Genomic DNA, 27,506 nt, shown 5'->3' on the forward strand with positions numbered 1-27,506 from the left:
GGGGCAGGCACCCACATGCAGTATCCAGACTAGGCTGAGGGACAGAGATGACAGAGCATACCTGGTTGAAGTATCTTAAGCAACTTTCCGGGCAGCAAACACAGCAGAAACAGCAGCTGAACAGGCACTTTGCATTCTTCTGCAATAAAATAAAATTATTGGTCACTGGATACATAATTAGCCTCAAACAGAACCACCATTCTAGAAACAAACTTGCTTTACAGGGGACTGACTCTTCTGATAAAATTTTCACTTAGACAGCAGATATTTCAATTAGGATTTTAGGAATTGTTTTTAATTCAGGCCTTTCAATATTAATGATTGAAGAGCTGTGCATTTTTTTTTTTTTTTTTCTTCCTGTGGATGGAAGATTCTTCTCTGGGAAAAGAAAATAACTGCTGTGAGCAGCTTTGTGAGCTAACAGCTGCCTGGGGAGCAAAACAGGCAGGCAAGCCAGTAATCCTTACAGCACTTCACAGTGACCAGGGAGTACAGGGACAGATTTTTAACTTTATCAAAACCCTTCCACAGTTCTGAAATGACTGGTACCCTAAAGAACACTAACAAAAGAATGGGTAGAAGGGCTTATATGAACATACATGGGTTTTAACTCAGAGCATACATTCATTTTTCAGGACAGGAAGAAAAATCTTATATTAGAACAGGTTATTCATAGACCATTGAGCTATTAATTTCATAGTAAAAACTGAGCAGTAAACCTTAATGTTTGTTCCACGCCCCGACACCCCCATCACATAATGAGCTCAGAACAGTTCATCAAAGAGATGATTCAAGACAAGAAAAAGACATCTTGGTATCCACAGTAGCCTTCCAAATTTAAGTGGCTGTTTTTCTCAACAAAAGGAAATTCAGTTCAAGGATACTTGGTTTTTTTAATCTTATTTTTCCAGAGATCAGAATGTTTTTATCTTGTTTTGGAAAGCAGAGATCTTCCAGTCACTATTGAAAACTCAGGTCCAAACAACTACCATTTTTCAAGCAGAAACCACAAGCCTCTGAACTTTTTTCAGAAAGGTTCATGAAAATATTCCAGGAATAACTCCTTCAAAATGGTGACTATACATGCAAACTCCTGACAGAGAATACTTTACTCTTGCTATGTATTGCTGGAGAAATGATTTTAGTAAAACTGTATTATCTCAGTAAGTACTGTTTGTTAAAAGCCTAGAGCAAGGGATCTCCAGTACAATCTCCTCTCTGATTCTGCTTGGAGACTTCTGCGTAGAAAATGTCTTTAAATTTACCTGCAAGCTTGCAGACCCCTGACTTTTTCTCTGTTCATAGAGGACAGCAACATTTTTTGCAAGGGTGGGGAAGCCTGGCTGAGCCCTACAAGAACGCAGCGTCACTTCTCATCCTTTAGTACCACGACTCTGGCCCTCAATGAAAGGGGGGCCATAGCCTGTCCTTTCTGCCATGCAAAGGAGCAAGGTTACTCTTGGGAGGATCCTTCCAAGGACTGAGGACACAAGCTGCCCAGAGCACTTTCTAGCCTCTTTAGCAGCAGTTACAGCTATGGGTCATATCATTGAATGCTTGGGAACTGGACCAAAAAGGAGCCTGTGGCCCAGTGCTGCAGACACAAATAATCTTTATTTGCTAATTAAATCTACAGTTACTCAGATTACAAAACCATGTAATGAGCAAGTCCACTTATCCTGCTTTCTCTAAAGGCAGAAAATATTCTAAGTTGTCCCATCAACTGTCATTATAGAATGTTCTTAGTTAACACAACACACCAAGTTTTATAACCAAAACTTTCAAATGAAAGCAACATAAACCCAGACAACAAATTTCAAGTGTTTTATTACAAGAGGTTTTTATTTAAGCATTCATAACCTATACCAAACACATGCCTCATAGGTATGATCACTGTAAATATCCTGTCATAACTATACATAACATGCTTCAAGGCCAAGGTAAACCCTAGAGGAAAAGGCCTACATTTAAAACCTTTTCTTAAATCTTCTCCTAAAGTCAGGCCTATGCATTCATACCAGACCTCCCTCCTTGCAAAAGTGCCAGAATTACCTACAGTGGTGTATTTCCGGCAGAAGAGAATTGATGTGGAGATGCATGAAAGGTAAAAAGGAGGCAAAAAACCATTCAAAACAGCCCAGCTCTTTGTTTAATGTATCTTAAAAGATGTGTTTTGGATACTACACAACTCTCAGGAATAGTTCTTATGTCATATACTCTTTCTATAAAATCATATTACAAGGCAGATGAAGTATTTTCTGTAACAGATCTTAAATCTAACAATAGTATTCTTACTTTTGCTTCTTAAATATTTATGATCCAAAATTTTTTAATAGAGCAGTCTGCCAATTTTTATCTTTATCCTTCATAAAAACCTTTATCTATAAACACTAAATAAAGGTGGGTTTAATATTGGTATTGTCTGCTTTTAAAAATATCTGAGTTGAGAATAAAAAAGGAAGCATTGATGTCTGAGTTGAGAGGGGAAAAAAAGCTTTCCTAACGAAGAAAACATGATGAAACATAAAATCCATGTAATATCATCTAATTTTAAGCAAGAAATATATTTTTCACTTTTTTTGCCCCATGATCTCATCTTTAAATCACTATTTTTATAGGGTTACAGAAGTATATACCTACCTTTTGGTTTAGGATATTGTAAAGGTACAAGAGAACAATCCTTGGTATTCTCAGTATTGTGATTAGAAATGAGCCTTTTACAGCAGTTCCTAGGTGGTAGCAAAAAAGAACTGATATGGAAGACAAGACTGGGTGAGGCGATGGGTTATTTTTATTTCTAGAAAGAAAAACAAACAATTTAAAAATGGTTTAGAAACTTATTTAAGAAGATAAACATTGTGTCTTTTTAGTATTTGGAAATTTTAAGAATTAAGTTTTTATCTCCTTTCCTACTTGAACTACTCCAGTTTTTCTACTGACTTCATCTCAGTGTTCCTTAGTCCCAAGAAAAGCAGCCAAATTTATAACTTCTGGATTAGTTTAATTCTTAAGAAATTACTGTTTTCTGGAATGGAAAAATACCTAGGAAAAAACTAAAATGGAAAATAGGAGACGTGAACAATATCTGAGAATACTCCTTGAACACATCTCTCCAGTTTCTGTCACTTCTCTTATTCTCTGCAATCTTTTATTTCACTCTTGGTTCTTCAAGATTTTAGTCTGAGGGAATTAATCCACTATTTCTTCTTTAGTGGTAAAATTAAAACTAGAAAATAAAATTGCAAGTTTTCACATGTAAAACTAAGAGTTACTATCTACTTTTATAGTTGCAATTTGGCCAAATTTGGTTTTAAATTTTGTTAAAATGATTAATGCTTTTTTTTTTTTTCCCCACAGAACAGGCTTTCTTTTATAATGGAATACAGCAAAAAGGAATATCATACTATATGTTTAGAATTACAACCTGAACTAAAAAACTTGTAGTTCTAGCACACACTAACCTGTAATGTTTCAGAGAAATAATGTCTCTGTCAAAATCAAAACGCCAAAGAGCAAAAACAAAAATATGGCCTAAATACAAGTCTTATTTTTTTGCTTCCTTTATAAAGGTCAGTTTAATGTCAGTCATTTACAGACAGTAGCATGACACAGCTCTCAAGAATTTATATAAACCTTAGGAAATCAGCTTAAAGACACTCCCTCATCCCTTGTCAAATGCTGTAAAAAAAAAAAAAAATCAACTAAATTAACACTCTAAGTACCTTCAAAAACGTTTTATAGGATTGAAAAACTCCATACTGATCAATAGTCATAATTAGACCTTCTATAAAGTAACTCTTAAGCAACTGGCCCAATCCTGAAAAATTTAGTTAGGCACAGAACCAGCAGCCATTTGACTAAGTAGCTAAGTAAAGATCAGACCTAATATCACAAACAAGAAGCCCTGTTTTCAGAAGTGATTTCTTCAAAACCTCTGTTATCTTGAAAAATCAGTAGTTTTCACAAGAAATAAAAAAATTAAAAGGCACCAATAAGAGAGTGACTGGTTTGGGCTAAGAAGCTCTAAAAATATATTTTTATTAAAGCCTCACTTCAGAAAGGATTTAAATCGTACACACTATATTTCAGAGAGGGATTACAGTTCTGCAAGAATCCTGAAAGTATCACTGCAGTTCATTCAAAACACAAAATTTTTGCAGTGGTGAAGTTGTATTTAAATATGTGAATATACCACATTATTTGAAATAGGAAATTCCAGCAAAGCAGTTGCTACATTTATTATTTTTGTTTTAAAACCAGTGGAACAGCTCTGGGGATAGTGGAATTTTATACAGAATAAGGCAATTTGGGGGTTTTTTTAAAGCCATCAGGTTTCTGTGTTAGAAACACATGCATCACACTGTGGATGAATTATTCTATTCAGATTGAGCCATTGTTTCTTTCTCCCCCATACACTACCTTACATATGAGTGTCAGTTTGATCTCAGAATATAAATTGTTAAGTTTCTGCAAGTTAAAGGTTAACTAGTGATAAGAAACACAGAAAGGATAAAGTTTATTCCTGTGTTAATAATATACTTGTTACTGAAAAGAAAAATGAAGAAGGGTTTGGTATTTTTTACATGACTAAATAATGAGCAGGAATGTCAAAATTTGAAGCTTAGTTTAGATAAATTTTTACACATTTGGAGGTTATTCCACACCTTCTTTTCCTAGCAAAGGAGTTTTGAAGAACAGGGTCTGACAGGGATTCTGCTTTGTCTCCAAAAAGATTAGAAAAAGAACAGATTTTCCTTGTAATTATTGTTCAGAGTAGGAAACATAGGAAAGAGGCTAAACACAGCAACAGGTGATGGTTGTGACTGTAAACAAGCTCAAGATTGACTCAATCGTCCACCTATTCCCATCACTCTCAAGGCTGAAGTTTCACCCACCTTTGTACATTATATGGCTACAGTCCTGACGTGACTTTAGCACAAGCATACAATCATTATGCAGTGGATTCTGTGCAAGTGAACTCCACTGCATGTGCACAAGGTATCAGGGAATCTGCCTGATGGATTATAAGATTGAGTAGAGCCACAACTTGCTTTTCCTCTTTGGTATTTCTATTTTATGTTATCATGAGATTGTTTGATTTACATACAACACTACTATTCCAAAATCCTGTGGATCTCCATTGAATACCACATTATCTTTTAATAATTTTATTTCTTCAGTACTGTCAATTGCCTTCATTTACTTGTGAGCTCTGTGACACTCAATATCTTTTTTAATACTAAGTTCCTTGATTCAAATGGTCACACATGCATCTTGGCTTTTATTTTAAAACCATTTCTTGTGAGAAGAAAAAAATGTAATCTTGACACACCCAACAGACATAGACGTTTGAATGGGGGGAAAGGGTATTTCTTCATTTCTTTAAAATCCTCTCCTCTTAAGAGCTATGCTTACGGTTTTCTTCATTCATGCCTCACCAACTTCAAAGACTGTCTAAAAATAACTTAAGTATAAAATACTTTAGAACTGTTAAGGAATGAATCTTCTATTCCTCAAGTAAATATGAATCTCAATTTTAAAAAAAACAATAAATTACAAGATTTTTAATAAAACAGACATTATGAGACTAACAGAGACCACACAGACTATACTTCCAACCTCCCTTTGATCTGATCTCAAAGCCACATGGGACGGGTCTGACTACATATATGCTGGTAGCTCTTTTAGGTCAAGTATGTAAGTAGGGCAAAGGATGTCCATAAATATTGCAGATATATTTGAACAGGAAGCCTTTAAAAGTGGGTTCTAGTTCATCTCTCTGTGACCTTGGTGCACATCCATAAACCTTCATTTTTTACTTACTGGGAGAGATATGCACTTCACTTCTCTTGGAAGTTGTGGTACTGAACACCTTAGTCAGGTAGATAACCCCAATCCTTAATTTCAAATCCATGCACTGACATACGTGCACTGGAGCTACTAAAGAAGCTCAGACATGGACAGGATAGTGATGCCTGTGGCATGGATCAAGTTACCGTCTCACCTTCCTTTACTGCCAGAGAGAGGGAAAGGCTCATCTCCCTGCAAAGGTAAATACATAACACCTAAGAATATCAAAGTGAGAATAAACCTCAGCAGTTGTAAACAGCAATTGTAACAAAGAAGGTTTTTTAAAAGACTGAGCCCTTTTCATAAGTTGTAAAATGTAATTGTTAAGCAAAAAAATTGTATTTATTTTTATTAAATTAATAAAAAACTTTTGTGTATTCATGTTTCATCTAAAATAAAAGAAGGCAAAATCCATTTTCAGTCATGGTATTTACAGGCCAAATATATGTAACCTGTAATGCTAATCCAGGTAAAATGACCCCCTGGCCACCCCATTTGCAACTCAGCTGTGGTTGTTTGCCATGCAGCGCATTGCTGAGTGTGCTGTGGAAGGAGATTTCCACATGGAAAGGCTGTGCTATTTCCTCGGAGCACTTACAGGCCAAGAAAAAAGCCTGTCTGTAAGACCCCATAAACAAACTCTTGTGACATGCCTTATGATGCTGCCTCAGGGAATACACTAAAAACACAGAGCAGACAAGCTCAGAATTGCTGGAACAGCTTGAGATAACCCTTGCCCTTGCTGGTGTGACTGCTCCTGCAGCTAAGCACCCTCTCCCCATTCCCACACTGCTCTGCATCTCTGTGGATCTGTGCTGACAGCCTAAAGGCCAGGACAAGGGATTACCACCACAGAAAAGTTGCATTTCCTCTTGCAAACACAAGTCTCTCAACACAGTACAGGTCATCTGGCAAGCAAGGGGAGAGCTTGACGGTAGTTACACAAAATGATACCAATACAATTGGGAGCAGGAACCTTCTGTACTTGGCAGACAGTTCCTGCAGCAGTAAAAAATAGCTAGAAGGCGGAAGCCCCCAACAGAGCAGTAAATGTCATCACAGCAGTTTCTACAGGTGCTTCCCTGCTCTACATGAACAAGATATGGACAGTGCCTTTGCCCTGGGGATTTATCTGGTGTATTGCACCAAAATGCACTGCAGCACAGAGCCCAGGAACTCAGCAGAAGTACTTTACTTTCCTGTGCTTTCTCAAACCAGTTAAAGCGAACCTTTAGTGCCTCAGCATTCAGCTGCTAAATCAATGTGCTTAGCAGAGAAGGGCAGCTCACTATCCACAGCAGCACAGCCATGTGAGTTCCACACCTTCAGCAGGAAAAAAAGAGATGACATCAGAAGTAAGAGTTCCTCCCTTTTCAGGTCCTATTATGACATGTAAAATAAAAGGGTGAGGCTATGCCACTCTTTCAAAAAGATTTCAACCTTTAAAAAAGCAAAGTTTTAGGTTTTATTTGCTCTTACCTAAGCACCAGTTCAGTGGCACAGCTGTTGTTAGTGTAGAGAATCCTGCTAGGGACAAGCTCCTGATACACATGTTAAACATTGTCCTGCCCTGGCTTTTTGGATGGAATGATAAAATATTGCTTAAACCAGGGGTGGGCACTGGCTGTTCCTTGATCTTCCAGCCTTGCTGCTTTGGCTGGAGCAGCACAGGTCACCCAGGTGCTGCAGGAAACCCTTATGGAGCCAGTCCCGGAAGCAGAGCCTGTGCTGGTGTCTCTGCTGGGCAGTGGGGAACACATCATTTGGAGACCTTCCAGCAGTAGCCTCTGGATCAGTGACTGAAACACCCAAGGATACATTCTGGAGACCATCAACGGAAACCTGCTTCCTAAGTTTTGGAGGACCCAAAGACATCCTTCCCAGCTGCCCAAGCCATATGGCCCTGGGCAGCTGCCACCAGTGCTCCAAGGGCTCCAGGCTCTCTCTGGCCAGGCGCCTCACCTCAATCTCACATAACCTTCCTCAAGGGTTAATTTTTCAACAAATTGAAATTATCACGATATTCCTCTAATACAAAAGGAAGAAATGCCTTAAAATGCCAGAGTTTTTCATAGATCAGAAAATGTCATCACTGGGCATAGAAGAATAGAGCACTGAGGACAAGAGAGCTCATAAAATAGTTATGAGGAAAAATATTATCGGGAAAATGCTCTCTTCATCAGCAAAAAACTCAACAACATATTGTGAGATTTAAATCTTCTCCTGCAATGAGTGCATAAACCAAATTTAATTTCATTTCACTTTTCCTCATTTCCTCCATATTTACATTTCTGGGCATATAAAATTCAAGGAAGTTTGTTTGCACATGTCTAAATACTTAACAGTGTTAAAGCGTTTATAGTTAACTGAAAATATCTGCACAGAATGAAAAAAAAAAGTTTTAGACCAGGCAGTTATGCAGGCAGAACACATGGAAACCCAGAGCAGGGATGAACACTTACAAAGAGGTCAAACTGCTCATGAATACATGAAATTACCAAGGAACAATATATTGCTTCTCATTTGGAGCTAATGCAGTCTCCCGGAAAAGGGTCAAATGCAGCCTATGCCTTCTGAATGGTAATTCCCCCAGAGTCAACAGAGCTCTAACAGCTTGTATCAAAGCTCAGTTTGGCCCAGCATCTCCAGCAGCAGAGGTGAGTCACATTAATATCACACACATTGTAAAATCTTACTCAAGATCTTGCAACAAGCAACTTAATTTTGTAGTAAATGGGATTCCAGATATTGACATAATTGCAGTCTAATTGAGACTATTTTTCATAGAAAAAGATTGAAAATAAATGCTGGAAAATCCCCAAAACTATCAAGCAGCAATTCTGCACTCACCTGTTGAAATAACAAGTAACCACTGCTCCAGCAATCACCATTTGCTGACAGGCAAGAATGAATTCACTAGTCCAGAGAAGGCCAACGAAATGATACCATGCCATGTAGCAAATTCCAGACAGAGCTCTGTATTCTACTTGTCCTCCTGAAGTGGACTCTGCAGTACCTGAAGTTGGGATTACACCATTGTATTATTATATATATATATATATGCCAGACAAGGGGGGAAAGGGGAAGGGGGGACAGGGACATAGAAGTACATAGAAGTGCTTCTGTGCACATTCTCTTAACTTCTCTTCAGTAAAGTTACAAAAAAAAAATTCCAATGCTATTTAATTCTGTCCATTCTAACAAAGTTAGAGAGACAACATTTTGTAATTCAAATTGAATTTTGAAAAATAAAATCTCACAAAAAGCAAAAGATTGTGTTTAAATTGGGATTGAGACACAGCTACCAGTAAAGAGGAAAGCTATATATTAGTAAAGATTTCTGAGAAGACATTACTCAAGACTTAAGTGACAAATAGTTCAGAAGTAAATGAAATCTTAATTTTCATGATTTAAATTTGAAACAAATTCACAGTTATAAAATGCTTTAGGGTTTGGGATTCTTTTTTTTTTTGTAAGAAGCAGAAGAGAAAGACTGCAGAAAAGTATTAAGGATACATAACATACTGTTGCAACAAAACAAAACAAATATTTTAATTGCAATTACAAATCAGAACCATAGTCATTAGTTTTCTGTTCTCTATACTTTGAAATCTTTGTGCAAAATACAGGCACATAAATGTAGGTTCTCTGGGGGGAAAAAAAAGTAGACATCTGTATGGTAGTATATGCTCCAATGTTAGTACTGTATCCAGGAACATGGACAAATTAAGTTATTCAAGCTAAAAACATTCCTTCCACTTCTGTTACTCACAAAGAATTTATTCCATATTCATAAATGGCTTTTCACAAAAGGTGGGGGCAACTCAGATTCCTCAACAATCAGACCTTTCTTTGTGCCATCCTATTTATGGCACTTGACTCTGAAGGCTAGTCAAGGGATAATGGCATTAGGACCATTTGATCCTAGTAAAAGGTCTCTAGGTTTCTAAGATGCTTTTTTTTTTTTTTTTTTTTACCAAGCCTTAAGTCTATTAACCTTAAAGAGAAACATGTTCACCAAACAAAACAATCTCTGGAGGTGAGTAGTTTCTTATTCCAACTCCATGAAAGAAGTAACAAAGTGAGACAGAACTGGCTACTCCTGCTAGAACAGCAATAAAACTTAAGCTTTAATACTACATGTATTCATTTGGTGGACTTGGCAGTGTTAGATTTACAGCTGGACTTGATGATGCTAAAGGTTTTTTCCAACCTAAATGATTCTATGAGCGTGTGTTCTCCTCCAGGACAACACACCACCTTCAAGTTCAAAACTGCCACTTATACAAAGCTATCTAGGAAATGGCTCCTTTCTGGCCTGTTTTCTATAGCCACAGAGTTCTTATTCAAGAATAACTAAAAGTAGAAACAGTAAAGATTTGTTTCGGCAATACCATCAGGTTTAGACAAGCTTTTCTTAAGTTTTCAGAACCAAGGTCTATTTGTCTGTAAATTAAGAAAAATATTCATCTACGCCATAGTAACACTGCAACATTATTTTAATGTGCTTTGAAGGATCAGAAAGTGCTACATGGATGCATAAATTGAGACATATGTTCTAGATATTTTCTTTTCCCAGAGGTTAACAATATTGGCGGAACAGGTAAGCTCTCTCCAGTGCTGTAGAGTTGGTCATTCACAGAAATACTGTTGTGCTTCCTATATACTCAAATGTATTTTAAGTCTGTGAAGTGCAAAATATTTGATAGTTTAAAAAATCTACTACTCAGATCTCTTCTTGCAAATTCTCCGTCATTCCTCCCCATCCTGTGCCTCCCTGGTTTTAAGTTTGCAAAAGTAGTGGGTTTTTTTAAGGGAAGTTTTTAGGATATAATCATTTACTTAGGTCATTAAAACAAGTGAGGCACTATATAATTCTGAATTCAAGAGATCTTTCGTTTTCCATATTTCTTCCAGAAACTCTAGACTGCCTTTTTCTGCAGTGCCAAACACGCTCATTATCCATAGCCTACAGCCCTTACTGACAGAACTTAAGCAAACAATTTGTCAATAAGATACAAGGTGTCCTACCTCTCCATTTGCATGCAAAGCCATTATGCCATTTGGTAGCAGAATTAAGCACATTTTCCACCATACAATCCACCTGAACATTTCTTTTTCCAAAACAGGCTTTTTCAGGCTTTGTTTCTGTAGTGTTGGCATGAAGACTGATAAATGTACATATGGCAAGCTAATTCTGTTTGCTTTTTACCAGCCTAATGAAAAAACCACCTGCAGTAACAACAGTAATGGCTTTGTCTTTCCGGGACAACCTTATACTTGTACATGTACACAGTGCTGCGCTCAGCTGCACAGAAATCAGGCAGAGCCACCTGCGAACTCACCTTTGATCACTTTGCTGGTCAGGGATGGTAAACTTTTTTGTTACTTCACAAAAATCTGTTTACCAGTATAAACATCTGTGTCTGATTCCCCGTCTTCTGGGCCTACCAGACATGCATGATTTTGTCAACAGAACTACATGCAATGCTATTTTTCTATATCAGTAGCCCAGATAAACTTTAAAGCTATTCTAGATAACCTGTTGAGAAAAGTATATGCCATTTTCCCCATCACTGTGCCGTGATATATCTGTTCATACAAACTAAACTTTTTCAACAAAGTCCTGAAACACAGTTTAATCTGTCAGCAGAATATTTTTCTCCAACTACACAATCATGAATCTTTCCAGTGTACCATACACTCTTAGTGATAACATTAACAAGTCAGTAAAGAACTGAAGTCCGTACAGCTGAATTACCAAATCTGGAAGCCTTTGATCAGGACAAATGTTGATCTGCTGCCAGTACTTCAAAAGAAGTGATGTTAACAATGCCAACAGGCACAAGTGTTTGCAGCAGAACCCAGGAGAGTTTCCCTACGGGACTCGCAGCTCAGGGCTGCTCTGGCAGCCAGCACAGCAGAGCAGTGAGGCACCAGTCAGCAGTGGGTGCACGCAGTACCTTCAGCTACATTCTGGGACTTCCAGACTTAGGTCAGATGTCCTTACTCGGCAGCTGCTGCTGCGAGGTTTTGCTGATGCCTACAGCAACAGGCTGTTGTAAGAGACAAAAATTCCTGGGAAGTCTAGTCCAGCAATTTCCTTATCACAAACAAAGAGCCACTGACGAGAATACTGAGAGCCTGTTTATCAGTTCCTGTTAACATGAAAATGTGTTGTGCGCCTCCCACTGCTAAGTGAGGAAAGGTTCTGGAATCATACACTGAATCTTAGTGCTTTCTGCAACAGAATTGATTGTGTTATCTTATTTAGTGCTTTTTCATGTAAAGGTATTTACAGCTAAACTACGTGATTGTAATTGGAATGTCAAGGCCCCTGCAGGAAAGATATTTTTATTGCTCATTTTGCTGCTGCACAGCTTCACGTGGCAGTTCTGCTGCACACTTGCCTGTAGGATACAACTTCATTGCACAAAAAAATCACACCACCTTCTCATCCTACATGCACAGTATTTACACCATGTGGACCTCACAGCTCCTGTGTGTTGGAAGGTTGAAAGACATGCTCTGTTGTGCCACATGGCCACATCAGTTCTGCTGTGAAATACCCACAAATCAGGAAACAATAAAACTCAATAACCCTAAGATATATCAGCTTTTCCAAAGAACAGCTGAATTCCATTCTTAGCCAGCTAATGGTTCTTACTGGTGCCACTGCTTGTGCTACCTAAAGTCTCATGAAGTCTTGGCATTTCTCCTAGTTTTCTAGGTCTGGAATTCACTCAGTCTCTGCTGCTGTTACAGATTCTGAATTACCAAGGTACTTAGGCAGGTGCCTACCTTAAAATGCATAAGTAGTCCCACTGATTTTAATAGGATTATCCATGTGTTTCAAATTAGTCATGTGCATAAGTACCTTTCAAGTGCAGGCTATAGGTTTCTATAGTTCCCAAGAAGTTAGATTTTTTTCTCACAGTTAATACTGACTTTTGGAGGAGATGTAAATAAGGTGCCTGCATGGTTGCATAATGATCAGGTGCACCACAGCTGAAGAGAGGATCAAGTGCTCCAGAACCATTAAGATGCAGAGACACCATAAATATTATATAACTAGTGCAGATTCAAGAAAAATGTTAAGAGCAGGTGCAGCACAGCAGCAAGCCAATTTCATTTAAACCATCTCTCTGTATTAGACAAAAGACTAGTGTCTTTGCAAACATTTCATTTTTTCAGCTTTCTTGGTATACTTGCATTTAAAATACAGCCTACACAGCCCCAGAAAATGTATTTGCGAGACAAAAACATCAAAATTTCAAACCCAAGAAAATCACCACCTGTATTTTACAAGCTTAATCCTAGATAGTCAACTATTTGTCCGTGAAGAAAACAAATTGCTCTGTAAGAAAAAGTGTATCTTTGGAGGTCTTCAGAGAAGTACTCTCAAGTGGTGCAAAAAGCCCCCAAACCTCAAAATAAAAAGAAATATCTTCCACTTACAGGACAATTGTAGGAAACTAATAAATAATACAAAGTGCATTATTAACCATACAGTTCTGTATGCATTTATCGTTACAGGATGTGTAAGTACTAGTCATCCTAGAACAGCAGAACAACCCCCAACTTATCTTATGGTGAGCTGCTTTAATAGCCAGCATTTCAGAGGACTCATATTTGGGTCGAAAATTTGAAGTACAACCTAACGGAATATTCTCATTACCAAATCTCGTTTACTGTTCATCATCCAAGTTTTGAATCACAGAACAAATCTGACATAGAGTAAGGGACTGGAAATCCAAACAGCTATCCAGCTAACGCGGACCCCCTGACACCCGTACAGCTCTCCTCAGCCTGAGGGCTGAATCAAACAATCCATTACTCCTTCCGCGGAACGCCGAGGGGCTGCGGCAGCCTTTGTTCCCGTGTTTCTCCGGGAGGAGTTTCCCACCCCGCGGCCATGAGCGGCCGGGCAGCCGTGAGGCACTCCCCGCGGGCTGCGGCGCCCCCTGGCGGGCGCTGCTGCGGGGCTCCCCGGGCCGGGCGCGGGGGGACAGCGAGGGACAGCGAGGGACAGCGAGGGTCCGACAGCGAGGGACAGCGAGGGACAGCGAGGGACAGCGAGGGACAGCGAGGGACAGCGAGGGTCCGACAGCGCGGCAGAAACTGCCGCCACCGACACAGCCGGGACAGACACAGAGCCGAACTCACCCAGCGGCACAAGCGGATACAGAGCGGCATCTTCCATCTGCATTCAGACTGCAGTGTTAACTGAGAAGTGATTTGGGTTATTTATCAAACGCACATACTCTTCTAAACATGAACATGCTTCTAACAGGAAGATCTTATAAGGACTGACATCTACACTAAAAATATCCTGCCACAATACCTCCATCCATACCTATGTTTTACTAGGTTGCTCATATAAGCAATTTATTGGAAATAACCTTCCCTTCTTATGCAAAATCTGAGAAAAGTCAATTCTTTTAAAACTGAAACTTTATCATCACTCTGCTGTGCAGCAAGCTTATGCTGCCCTCTGTACTATATTGTTTGCATCACTTGCTGGAAACATCAGCTAGGGAGAAGACAAAACCTAAAATACCTTTGAGTCAGGAGTTGTGTGCTGCACTATGAATGTAGCAGCAGGTCATAAACTGAATCCTACTCTCCAAGAAGGCAGAGGAAAAAGAAAAAAAGTTGAATGAAAATGCCTAGCAGGAAACAGAATATAACCGATGAAGGAGAATGGCACAACATGGAAAAAGCATAAAAAGCCTCTCAAAAGCAGTTTTCATTGGATTTTACTCCCCTGTGAATATATGTGGAATTTGCTTTTGGATATAATGTGCAAGTCACTATTTTCCTGCAAAGTCTGTAAAAGCATCCATTAAATACCCAAATAATTTCCCATCCTGCCCTTAAAATCAAGCTTCTTCTGTCACGTGAGATAAAATCTTTCAACTCTTCTAATGACCGCTGCATTTCCAAAAGCTCTTGAATACAACAGACTCAGCTGGCATTTTCTAAACTTAGATATAACAAGGGCAAGCTTTACATCCTTATGTGTGCATATTAAGTCAGCTGGATTTAACATCAAGGATGTAATATTTCCTCTCATAGTTCTTGTTAATTATACATTTAGAAAATCTGTGTGTTATAATTAATTTTATTGTCCTGTTACTAAATTTACTACAGTTAATGTTTATCTTAAATTGTATCTGATCCAAGCAGGTGCATGAAATGAACAGTTGGTTGATAGCTCAGAAGATGCTCCTTTCTATAAAGCCTGGTCTGAAGCAGTGATAAGGTATCCCACAAGGCCAGTTTCAGAATTACTGCTGTCTGTCTGATCCATACCTAGATGCTATAAAGATTTTGCAGAAAAGCTAACAACATCAATATAGAGCTGTGTCCAGCAAACAATGCTGCTTCTGTATTGGGAAAATCTAACTCAAAGGAGTGTGGAGAAGGAATATCCACGACATCTAAAGCAAAGGGCATCAGCTTGACTATTCATTGAGGAACCACTCACAAAGAGACAGCAGGCGAGTCATTTGGCCACGCTAGGTCTGACCCTTTTGCAGGAGAAGCAGGTTATCAGCGGCTTCAAGGAGCCATTCCTGACAGACATCAGCTATTCAGAAAAAAGCAGCAGAAACAGACTTGCAAATCTGGATGACTGGCCAATGAAAGCTGGAGGGAAACAGATCCCAATCTAGCCTAAGCAATGGGTGTGATTCGCAATGCCAGCATGGACTCAGCTTCTAGTGTTAGAAGTGAATTTGGTCTTGTAAAGAGCCAGAATTAACTGAGATGGAAGCAGTTGTGAACTAAGAGGAGTGAGGTACCTGATCCATGGAGGTAGGGAATACAGCCAGCTTTGCCAAATGGGCTCAGCTATGGAAAGGCTGGAGGCTTTCCTGGCCTAGCAGCAAACTGTAAGTCTGTACTAAGGAGTTACTGCAGCCACTGTCTCAAGCGATGGTGGAAACCCAAAATAAAATGGTAACACACAAGCACTTGAAGAATAAGACTGCATTTGGTTTTCCACACAGAAATCACTGCCAAGTTTCAGAAAAGAGAAAACCCATAAACAAGGGTCTCCGTCCACATCAATTCTACATCCGTTTCAACCCAAAGGATAACAATTAGCTCCTAACAGTAGCCCTAGAAATTGAAAGTGAAAAAAATACCAGCCTCCAAATCATAATACTTTTCATGGACAGAGGCTGATGTCTACATGAAGAGTTATCTCCAGAGCTACACAGCATTTAGCTTCACTTCTTTGGGTGATGTTCCAGGGAAGGACAACCTCTCTCTCTTGGATGGCATGGTGCTGGGCCAAGGGACAGCATCCAAATTACCCTGGTTCAATCTGTGACAGATCTTACAGTTATATCCCTCAGTAATACCATTTCCATACTAAAAATCTGTTCTGCCAAATCTTTCATAGTGCTTGACTTTACACAGAGCACCTCCTCTACAACTGCATGAACCACTGGATTAATCCAAACACTGTTGCACTGGTCCAAGTGATAGCAATTGCCACTGAACTACTGCTCTGAAGCAATGTTCTGCCTTTGTGACAATTTAATATTGTTTAGTTAGAGGAGACAAACATTCTCATTTTGTAACAATTGCACTAAAAGCTGTCTCCTCCTTCCTGTTGCTTTCTTCATTTAAGGTCACCAAACATATAATGTACCCACCACAATCTATTAACAAATAAATGAGAAAGAACAAACTCAAGTCCACATATGGAAGCAAAAGGGAAATGTAGAAGACTCCAACAAGTGGGAAATAAAATAAAGGGAACAAGTAACTCTGCCATGTAACAATGCTAGCCCACATTTTATACACCAACACCAAGAGGTCCCACATGTAAGAAGAGAACTTAGGAAATGGATAGGATTCAGTCAAAAACATGAAAATCATTTACTTACCTGCAGTTCCTAAGCTAAGTAATACAGCAACCCAAAATACCCAGAACACAGTGAGAATCAGAAAGGTCCAGAGTGGTTGGAACAGGAGGAAAGGAATTCTGCCAATGATTTTATCAACAATTCGAAAGAGCTGTACTGCAAACTGAAGCCTCTTTCTTAGTACAAAGATAAGGGAGAGCAGAACAACCTGTTACAGGAAATAAAAAGACAAGTTATTGGGGGTTTTACCTCAAGAAAATTATCAGAGTTGTCAAATGTGGGATCAGAGGATACAGACTTCACAAAGACATGACAGCAAAGCAATTTAGATAATCTTACTACACATTGGAAAATCCACCTGAGACACTCCCTATGTTCCCAAAGAGCCTGTGGATTAATATCTCGTTTTCTGCAATAATTGCTGCTGAATTTTTAAACAAAATAGGTTTTGTAAAACTTTAATTCTTCTAATGCAACAGTTTGTTTTGCTTTACAGCAAACGTAAATGTACATTAAACACTACACATTGCTTTCACATACCCTGCATGTCATGAACTTTTAAACTTTCTTTCTACTCAGGTCAGCTTGCCACTGTTCACTTTCACAATGGTAGGAGAACCAGTCCTTTCCTGTAGTCCACAACAAAACTAGTTTGAGAGCTATGTATGTATGGAAGCAAAGCAGACATAAAATGAAAACTTATCTAAATAAATTATTGTCTTCCCAAAGTAAGAAACCAACCCTCCAATAACAAAACCCTGAGTCAAAAACCCCACAATAACCCCAGTTCTTTGTACGTGACAAGGAACTATGAACAGCAGTTAAAAGGGAGGTTGGAATATATAGAACAATAAATACAACCAGTGGCAGTTGCTTCACTAGTTTTTTTGCCTGCTCTAGAAAGAGGCTACCAGCTCTGAAGAGAAGCATAACCTGCAGCAGTGGATGTTCCCACAGTTCTGCAAACAACAGTCAGTTGTACTGGAACACACATGCATTCAAAGAAACTTTTTCTTACCTCTTTAGCATCAGCAGATGTAAAAAGGTCATGACTTATGGAGGATATAAAAAAATCATCTGTGACACATTAATATTTGTCACTGTAAACTGTCAGACTGTTCATATCTGGCAAATTCCATATAGATCTTACTCATCTCTAAGAAAACAGGACAATCACTTTGACAAATGTCTCATGAAGCACAAATTGACTGTACCCTCAAATTGAGCAGTGGCTCCTTCAACATTGCAACATCAGAGTGAAAAAATCACTTAAGAAGTTGCAAGCGGCACTCAGATTTTCTGTTGTAAAACAAGATCAGTGAGAGAAAACCAGAATTTGACCCCAGAACTTGAGGTCTAGACAATGCTGCCTGTGTTTCACTGCCCCTTTTATTGTCTAAAAGAGCTGCCACCCCTTTCTCCTACTGACAGGGCAGGATGAATCCACAGATCTCCTGTCCATACTCAGCCAAAACCCCTGTGTTTGTTCAACATGATTGTCCAGTGAGCTGATGCAGAACAAAATGGGGATGGAAAAAAATTCTTGCATTTTTACACCAACAACATTAACACTGTTTGCACAGGTTTGAAGTGTGGCAGGGCTGACAAACAAGTTTCACAATGAAGTTACAGGTTTTTTTGTCGTTTTGATGGGGGCCTAAAAATCTAGTTGGAACTAGATTTTTCGGAATCTTTAGGGTCCCTTTCAACCCAAACCATTCTATGATTTTATGATTATATTTAAATGCATGTAAGAAGATCTCAGATTTTATTCTCATTTTCCAATGTGAATAGAATTAGGAATTATTTTTACTGTTGCAGAACCACTGTAGTTCAAGTGTTCAAGTTACAGCCTCTGCCATTGCTTAGGGCAAAACATTACTTACAGTAACTATTGTTGAGAAGACGGCATATCCAAGTAGGAACTTTACGTTTTCCTTTTCTGTTTCCAGTTCAGTGCTGGGATCATTCCTATAGTCATAATGGAGCCACCAGAGAACACCTGAGATGACTGAGCAGACCAGAGCAGCATGAGGGTGGGCAGTGCATGCTGTTGCTGGCAGGCTGATGCCTGCCTGGCCTCCCTCCCCAGTCTCCCGCCCTCCCCGCTAACCCACACGTGGCTCAGGAACACTGCCAATTAGCAAAGTGAGGCACTGGATCAGTGATCACAGAGAAAGTTCCAATAGTCAGACTGAGGTAAAACCACAGCAGAATGTTTGGATTTCTTGCAGTTATTCTAAGGCTCAGGCATGTAATTTTATTGTGGAGATACAAAGCTAAATTTAATGGCATGACAAGCTTTAGCCAGACGCATTCCTATGGTTGTCCCTTTCTAAAGCAGGCAGTATAAGAGCTCACTAAACATTCTTTGAAACAGTAACATTTTCATAACTGCATTCATCTGCCAAAAGAAATGTTTTTTCTAGGCATCTATAAAAACAATAAACATCACCCTCATCCTAACACTCAGCAGCTAGAACAGCACAGCCAGACCTTGGCACCAAAAGGCAAGCAGGCCTCAGTTTGGAAATGACTATGGTAAGCTGAAGGTTACTGAGGATAGCCATGAAAAAAAGGATAACTGTTTGTTCAGCTGCTAATCCTTCAGTTCAGTGAAACAGTAAATATACTTACACAACAAACCAAAAACAACCAGTGCAATCAGAGTATGGATGAGGAGGGTCTGAATGAATCTGAAGGCTAAAACCAGTATCAAAGAGAAGGCTGAAAAATACATGTAGTAAGTTTGAGTGTTACAACCTTTTGATTTTAAATATAAATTTAAGGTTCTTGTAGAATTTTGGCTTTTATTTTTAAACAGTAGTCTCAAAATCAACAGCATTTAGTAAAGTTGGCAACCTTCTTAACATTTAAAGCACCCAGTTACCTGTAACTTAAATAACAAGGAACCTATAGCTGATATATTTCACCACAGGAATTACTAGCTTTTTAAATAACATTTTATACAAGATTTAAGTTCAAGTGCTCATGCTGATGTCCTTTTTTTAATCAACAATTTCTTACAGTCCCCTAAAATGAGGTATAGAACCATGTAATGAAACACAGAATCTGGTAATTCAGAGGTCTGCATTTCACCAGTCTATTAAACGCCTCCTCATAAAACCTGACCACTCTTTCTTAAAAATAAAGAAAATATTAAAATATGCCCCGAGAATATAAAAAAAATCCACTTTTGAAATAAACATATAGACTTATAAGAAACATTTTAACCTTTTAATTGAATATCATTATTCACTTTTTACTTATAACCTTACCTAGTGCAAGGACACTCAGTCCTATCACAGTATCTCTTCCTGCCAATATTCCACTCAGAATTCGGTGAAAAACATCCATTTCATTAACCATACTTATTAAGACAGATGCATACTTGGAATAGCATTCAGGATTTTGTGGAACACATCGATTAAATAATGGAAAAGATTTACTGAAAGGTTAAAAACAAAAGCAGTAAAAAATATTAATTACTGGACAAACAGTTTAAAATCCACAGAGATCCATCCTGCCATTCTCCACACAGAGCATTCTGTGATAAAGGGTAGTTTTATCTATCAACTGAAAAATAAACTCCTAATGGTGCCATGCCTGTTTCACTATACCAGAACAGATCCATTCAAGATCAGCCTGGGGAAAAAATTTAACAACTCTCTCATTAACTACTATCACCATCAGCACACAGCTCCTATTCCCATTCTAGTCAGGCTCCATCTGCTTTGCTCCCATGTGTTTACGTAAAAAAGAAGTTCATGCCAACATAGCTGTAACCTATGCTGTTGTAGATAATTCTAGATCACAAACAGTTTGCATTGTTTTTATGATATTTAAGCATTCTAAAAGCCACACCAAAACAATGTGTACAAGGTACAATTAATAGCACCAAATATTTATACAAAATTATTTGTCACTCCCAGCCAAGCTTCTTGCATATATTCATTGTCCCACTTTGGCAGTGCTGCACTACAACAGTCAAAGGCATATTCTTACCTGAAAAGGAGAGGTTTTGTCATCAACAGTTAAAAATTCCTCTAACTAGCTTTGCTTCTACTATGAAATATTACTGTGCAACATGAATAACTTTGCTAAGTTCCTTGATAACCAGAAAAAAAGCCTAGAAAGTTGAGGAAATAAGTGAAACATGCCATAGTTTTTCATCAATTTACATGCTGTCCCTTGATCCACTGTATGTAACGTTTTTATGTGTCTCCTACTCTCTTCTGTTCACCTTGCTCTTCCATTTTCTCCTGTTCAGACCAGATGACTTAGCTCTGCAGAGAGATTCCAATTCTCTGCTGAATTTTCATGACATAGTGGAACTTAAAATTATGGGTTTAAGAATTTTGACTCACAAATGCCAGATTATAAAGACAGCAATATCCACAGATCCGTGCTTCAAGCCAGCTGGCTATAAAGTTATTCTGATGGAAATTTCTGGGCTCAGGGTAAGAAGCAAAGCCCCAGATAACATCCTTGGCATTGAGGGAGAGAGCAAAAGTCTGTGCAGGAGGGAAGTTGTTCCTCATATGGAGTGCTTTTTTCCTAATTTGGAGAGGGAAAACTCTCTAAAGGGTAGAAGAATGAAGGGAATGCAGTCCTTGTTTATTCTGTGGGACAGGACACTGGCATATTCACAGTCACAAAAAAGAACTCTTAAGGATACGCGGACAAAAATAAATAAACAAAACAAAACCATCCTGACTGTGAACTATCAAGCCAAACACAAAATGTGAGGAAGTAACAATCCATAAGAAGCTGTTCAGACTCAGGGATATTATAAAATACCCAGTAATTCTTACCTTGGTGGAACTGGCAGTGTGGGACAGAGCTGAGCTGCCTTTGGATTTAGCGTGTAATTGGAAACATTCAGGTTGTAAATGCAAAGAAAAGAACCTAAAAGGTAAAAAAAGAAAAAAGTAACTGAAGATTAGTAAAAACTTGAGAGAAAAACACATTAAGAACTACGTTTTGTTTGCACTTCTGGTTTGATCCCTTAGCAGGCCATTGTCATCCCTGATATTCCAGTGAGAATGCAAGTAACAAATTAGGTAGTTGAGTAAATCGAAGGCAAGCTCTGCAGAACCCTTTGCCTTCTCGATTTAACTACACTTATCTTCCAGGCAGGCACACTGTTTGTTCCACAGTGCCATACTTGGCTATTAATCCTTGCTCATAAGGATAAGAGAAAAACGTAAAACGGGGGAAGCCACAATAGAGCTAGGCCATCATGAGTTAGAAGAGAATATATATGTATGCAGAAACCTAACTTGCGCTGGTATGTTGGTGAAATATTACCAGGTACTCTGCTAATAATACTCTGCTCCATTATACAGCGCTTCTGGGAAAGAAAGTCTGGATACATCCAAGCCATTCAAAATGCAAGACTTCTCTCTGTTTTGACATAAACATGTAAGCAGCTGCAGCTGGAATTTGATACAATTATGTTTAGTTAGACTGAAAATACTTGTATAATACCAGAGGTTTTTACACCTTTCTGTACATACCAAATGATGTCAAACTACCTCGAAATTAAATGGAAACAAATATTGTCAATTTAAATAGCAATCCGTGCCAAGCAAAACATCAAAACAAAAAAAGAATGGGATACTGACCTCTAACAAAAATGGCCTTTAACATTCATATGGTCTGAAGTTTCTACAAACTCCATGAAATAAGGCTTAGGCTACAGATTATTTTATTTACATGTTGGACATGAATAAACTGGAGTCTCTTTCACACAACAGCTACTTCTGATAGCATTTTCATCTTGAACACCAGAACCAAATAAAATTTCTAGGTGTGTCCTGGTTTTGCTGGGAAGTGAGAGGCTGTGTGGTACTTAGGTGCAACAAAAATGGAATAGCAAAACTACAACAAAATGGAATACCAAACATTGGGATCTGATGTCTAGAGGGATAAAAACACTTGTGTCTTCCTGGAATTAGTAATTCCACCATAATTTTAATTAAATTTAAAGGAACCAATTGGACAAGTTTCTCAAACAGCATATGAACTCTGGTCACTTACTGGCACCCCTTCCAAACTTCACTAGTTCATTCTCAGAAGTCAGTTTTCTGCTACATAACCTCAGCACTGTGCAGGAATTGATCAACAACTTTCTAATTAGCATAAGAGAGCTAGAAACTATGGCTTTGAAATAAAGCAGAAACAAGACATTTTATTTTCCGTTACCATGAACTGTTCAGGAAATCAATGGTAAGGTATGACTCCCTAGTGTAAGAAACATAAAAAACAAAGTGGAAGCTGCTCAACTGTTCTACAGATACACTAAGATACTCATATTCCCTGTGGCACACCATTATTCCTTGCAAAACTCTGGAGATCTTCCAAAGAGTTGAGCTGCTCTTGTGGACAACTTGACACGCACAAGGAAAGTGAACTGATTCTGAGGCTTTGTATTTCCAGACTGCATGAATTCAGAAAGAACACATACCTAGAAAGAAAAAAAGATCCTCTTCTCAAAAACATGCTTTCTCGGTTTGCTGTAAGTTTTAATTCTGAACCTTCTTTCCATCTTTTTAAAGTGCTACAAAGCAAATGAAACTTTTTCAGAAGGAGTCAGTAGAATGACTGGGAACTGCAGCCTGCAACTTCCGTAAGTACAAAGATTTGCCATATAGAATGACTGCCTGTTTGGTTGAAGTCCCATTTAAGACCCTCTTTAAGAAGGCAGTTGCATAAAGCATAACAATGCAGCACATTTTCAAATTCTGTTTTAACTTTTTAATTTCACTCCTCTTTTGCACTACTCCCACCTTTGTTGCCTTTCAATACAATGATGTATAGATACACAGATGTATATGACTGACAACTAGAAGATATGCATTTTACTAACTTCTCAAACATTTGATTTATTTAGACATTATCTGATGTACTTACTTTTTATTAGTCATGTCCAATCCAGAAAGATTTGCTCCTTCTACAGGAGTGTTCTTCCGACCACATATGTTCCCAAAGCTGTCATATCCAAGCACAAGTCTTTCTGCAGCACCAGCCACCACAGCATAGCCACTTATAAACATCTGTTAAAATATTTTTCTAATGTGAAAGCCTGCTACGATAGCTTTTTCTTCCCATTTAATAAATATTCCTTTTAAGTCATACATTTTTGTCTTGCAGTTGCAAACAGTTAAATCTAAAATTTACCCCTCTGCACAAGGCCAGAGCAAGTCATATGGACAAGTTTAGCCCTATTGCTTCCTTAGAGCTTTCCTTCATCTATTGTTGAAAGTATAAAAAATAAGCAGAATAACACAGGAGAAGAAAGATAGAGGTCCTGATTAAAATAAAAGCATTAGTAAGATGCTGAACACTGTCCCTAGCGAAGTTCATGTGTGTCACTAGGCAAGATCACTCAAATGGTGATTTTTCATGCACTCACGGCATCTCATTTTACAGGGTGACCTTCAAGACTCACCTGGGCAATAGATCTGCTGCCATAATGGGTCTTTGAAGCTGCTAGTGAATTTAATCAGAGGTATTTTTAAACACCAAGTATAATTAATATGAAGATTACCTGAAATTTCGGAAGGAGCACTCCTTAACACATGTGAAAAACCTGGAGAAAGCTACACCGCACACTTAGGTGACACTGCCCTGACCTTTTAGTTGTTCTGCTGTCAGATCAAAGTTCCAGTAGATCATCTTCCTGTAAACCCCAGAGGCTGCTAAGTACCTCTGCTGGCCAAGTAGCAGCAATCCTTAGTCAAAATAAAACACCTTGTCTAGGAATGCAGCTTAAACCCTCCTGTACCTCGTGAGAGCCAAAATAACCCTTGGAAAGTACCTTTGCAAGTGCCAAGAAGCAGCAATTCTTCTCTGAAACTGGTGAAGTCCTGAGCACTACTTTACCCAAAGGCTTGTCTCCACAGCACTCCAGCTATTGAAGAACTCAGTGACCCAATCTTCTCCTCTTTCCCATGAGGTGCAAGTCCCATTTCACATCCACCAAGGACAATCACTAGGCTCTGTGGCTATGCGCCAGCTGCTGGCAGCAGCAAAATTTCTCAGTCCCACATTAACCACTACTACTTTGAATGGATATGGCTGAATATCGGCTGTGCTCGAGACAGATTGCACATGTCAGATCCAGCACAACTGCTTTCTTACTTAAGCTTTAGAGCCTTTATTTGTTTTTCTACTTTTAATGCTTGTGACTAAAGATTGGATCTGGGCAAAAACATGTCTCAATACACAAATGTGTACATACGTGCTTCTTTAGTCCTCATTTTTGCTTATAGTAGACTCTTATTTTGCAGTCTTAACCAGTTCAGTAATTTTTAAAAATTATGATGGCATGTTAATGCTGTCTCAATATGGACATCTTTGTAAAGACTCCTCAATTCAAGCTGACATACTACTTGTGGATGTGATTTGCTACAATAACAAAATATTTCCAGATCCAGTTTGTTTACAGAACAAGTATTTGTTAATAATTAAAATGGTCTCAGAAGGCAAGAAATGAGCTGGAACTATAACTCAAATGAAACAGGCTTTCAGAAAAATTCTGGCATTCTTTCTAAAGGTGGGTATTACAGGTCCACTGTGTAGGTGGTTCTTTTTGTTTTAAGTGCAGAATCCTGGATACAAGCCATAAATATTGTTAAGTAACAGAGTAATAGCTGCAGGAGTATATCTATATATGGCTGTGATACCCATTTCCACAGAGCTATTAATGTGATTTCAATTTTTTTCACTATGTGAACAAATTAGAGTTACTACATTTTCTTGAATGTTTTAAAAATAAGATCAAACACAAGAAAACTGATACATGTATGCAAAAAGCTATTTCACAGAAACTGAGCAATAAAAACAGTGAGAGAAACCAAACAAAAATCCTAAATCCTTACCATTTGACAGGTTTCATTTGTGGCATTCCCTCCACTGATCAAAGCACTAAACATTAGACAGCAGGTAAAAAACAAAAGTTCACCATACATTCATGCAGTATTCAAAATCTGTAGGTAATATTCTGCATTAGCTTCCATTTAAAAAGTTACTATGCATGGAATTAAAAAGTGTATTTATGGGAATCCTGAGTAGACACAGACATATCATAAAAAACCCTATCCACACTTCAGAAAGACAAAGCCTGTTCCCAAAAGCTTGCACACTGTTGTAAGCACGGGACAGATAGTGACTTAATGTAGCATCAGATGGACACACGTTGCAAGATATTAAAGCCACAATGAGTAAGTAGAATAAAGAGCCCAGTCCGAGCCAGGACTGATTTACAAAAAAGCGAATTCTAAATAACCCAGCCCTTTGTATACACGGTATCTGAAGTACGCGGGCAGAACTCAGAAGTGCGACAGACATACACACGTCCCTGGGCAATCCCACTAACACTGGATCTGATTTTTCCTTCCAGGAAAAAACCAACCAAACAAGCGTGCTTACCAAGCCAGCCCAGAAAAGACAGAAGAGGAGCAGCCAGAGTGTGTCTGTGCACTTTCTGTAAGCGACTGGTCTCCATTCCTGTAGTTCAGAAATACTATCTCCAGAGTCCTAAACAGAAAACAACAGAATAAACTTCCTGTGAAATTAAATCAAGTTCCAAACTGCGGAGATTTCAGTAAGCGCGTAACTTGGCACTCTCAATGCCGAACACCTGGCAGCTCTCTGCCGCAGCGAGGTGCGCTGCTCCCCCGCACGCCCCGCTCTCTCTGCCCGCCCCCGCCGGTGTCCCGGGCACGCTCCGGCCCGGAGCTCACCTGCCGCCGGCCCCCGTTCCGCTCCATGGCCGCGCTCGCCGGGCCGGGCCGGGCCGGGCCGTGCTCCGCGGGGGCGGCGGGCGGGACCGGGGCGCAGCCGCCTCGGCGGGGCGACGCTGCCCGGGCTCGGCTCCAGCGCCGCGGGGCCGGGCCGGGCGGAGCGCCCCGGCCGGGCGGTGGCACCGCCAGCAGCTCCGCCCGCCGCGGCGGCCGGGCCGTGCCCCGGAGCTGCGGGGCAGCTGCGCCGGCGGCGGGGAGCGGCACTGCTGCCCCGGGGCGCTTCACTGCCGCAGCCCGGCTCCCGGGAGAGGCGCTCGGGGCCCGCAGCGCTCGGGGCCGGCCATCGCCCCGCGCCGGCCATCGCCCCGCGCTCTCGGGGGCCGCCGGCAGCTCCTCCACAGCCTCAGGTTTATACAGGGCCCCCGGCCAGGGTGGCAGGTTTATGTTTCACCCTTCATGAGCTTGTATCTGGGAGTAACTGAAGGTTTGTTACTGCCAGCACAAAATGGGGGCTGTTCCTACCTGTAAAGCCCTTTGATGCTGATAGCCGTTTGGCTGTTCTGGCTGCATTATCAATACACAGTCAGTCATAGGTCCTTTTCAGCTTCTCTTTGGTTGTTGTTTGTACAGTTACATCACGCTGACGTGCTGTTTTAGGCGATACATACCTCTCGTCTAGGTTCATAGGAATTTTGCATGCAGGAATAGCCTGCAATAACAGGAATAACACTAAATTAGGTCAATCCTTGTAACTCAGATGACCAAGGAATGCAGGAATTATCAGCCACTTTTAATAACATGTTTTCTCTGTGCTGTCCCTGTTGCCTTTTTAATTTTATGTTCACTAAATTCAGCTCAATAATTTAGAGAAAATTACAAATTGAAAGGATATTAAAAGAATGGTTTTGTTCTCTTCCTGACAGTCAGTGGAACAAATAAATGTCCTCTTTAAGAAGTAACACAACATCTGCAACTGCAATAAAATTTAATTAAATGAAAGGTGTTTTGCAAAACTGTTTAAGAATCG

At 39.4% G+C, this 27,506-nt stretch overlaps 1 protein-coding gene across 7 annotated transcripts in view; it reads right to left on the bottom strand.

Moving 5' to 3' along the window:
* Nucleotides 1-27,168, bottom strand: part of SLC44A3 (solute carrier family 44 member 3) — a 40,659-nt gene extending 13,491 nt beyond the window's left edge. For 2 of the 7 annotated variants that reach the window (XM_032117405.1, XM_032117403.1), the window contains exons 1-12: nucleotides 27,002-27,164; nucleotides 26,166-26,273; nucleotides 23,646-23,788; nucleotides 23,063-23,199; nucleotides 21,545-21,638; nucleotides 20,009-20,178; nucleotides 19,368-19,457; nucleotides 18,617-18,741; nucleotides 16,752-16,938; nucleotides 8,701-8,866; nucleotides 2,641-2,797; nucleotides 62-139 (exon numbers count right to left, since the gene is read on the bottom strand). In XM_032117405.1, the coding sequence (XP_031973296.1) occupies nucleotides 62-139; nucleotides 2,641-2,797; nucleotides 8,701-8,866; nucleotides 16,752-16,938; nucleotides 18,617-18,741; nucleotides 19,368-19,457; nucleotides 20,009-20,178; nucleotides 21,545-21,638; nucleotides 23,063-23,199; nucleotides 23,646-23,788; nucleotides 26,166-26,273; nucleotides 27,002-27,070 (1,524 nt within the window). In that variant the 5' untranslated portion in view covers nucleotides 27,071-27,164. Of the gene's footprint in view, nucleotides 1-61; nucleotides 140-2,640; nucleotides 2,798-8,700; nucleotides 8,867-16,751; nucleotides 16,939-18,616; nucleotides 18,742-19,367; nucleotides 19,458-20,008; nucleotides 20,179-21,544; nucleotides 21,639-23,062; nucleotides 23,200-23,645; nucleotides 23,789-25,615; nucleotides 25,662-26,165; nucleotides 26,274-26,479; nucleotides 26,571-27,001 lie in introns of those variants that run through there. The other 5 variants (XM_032117404.1, XM_032117407.1, XM_032117401.1 and 2 more) reach the window with 5 other exon arrangements.
* Between the last annotated feature and the right edge of the window lie 338 nt (nucleotides 27,169-27,506).

Source organism: Corvus moneduloides, chromosome 9, assembly GCF_009650955.1.
Source record: "Corvus moneduloides isolate bCorMon1 chromosome 9, bCorMon1.pri, whole genome shotgun sequence".
NCBI lineage: Eukaryota > Metazoa > Chordata > Aves > Passeriformes > Corvidae > Corvus > Corvus moneduloides.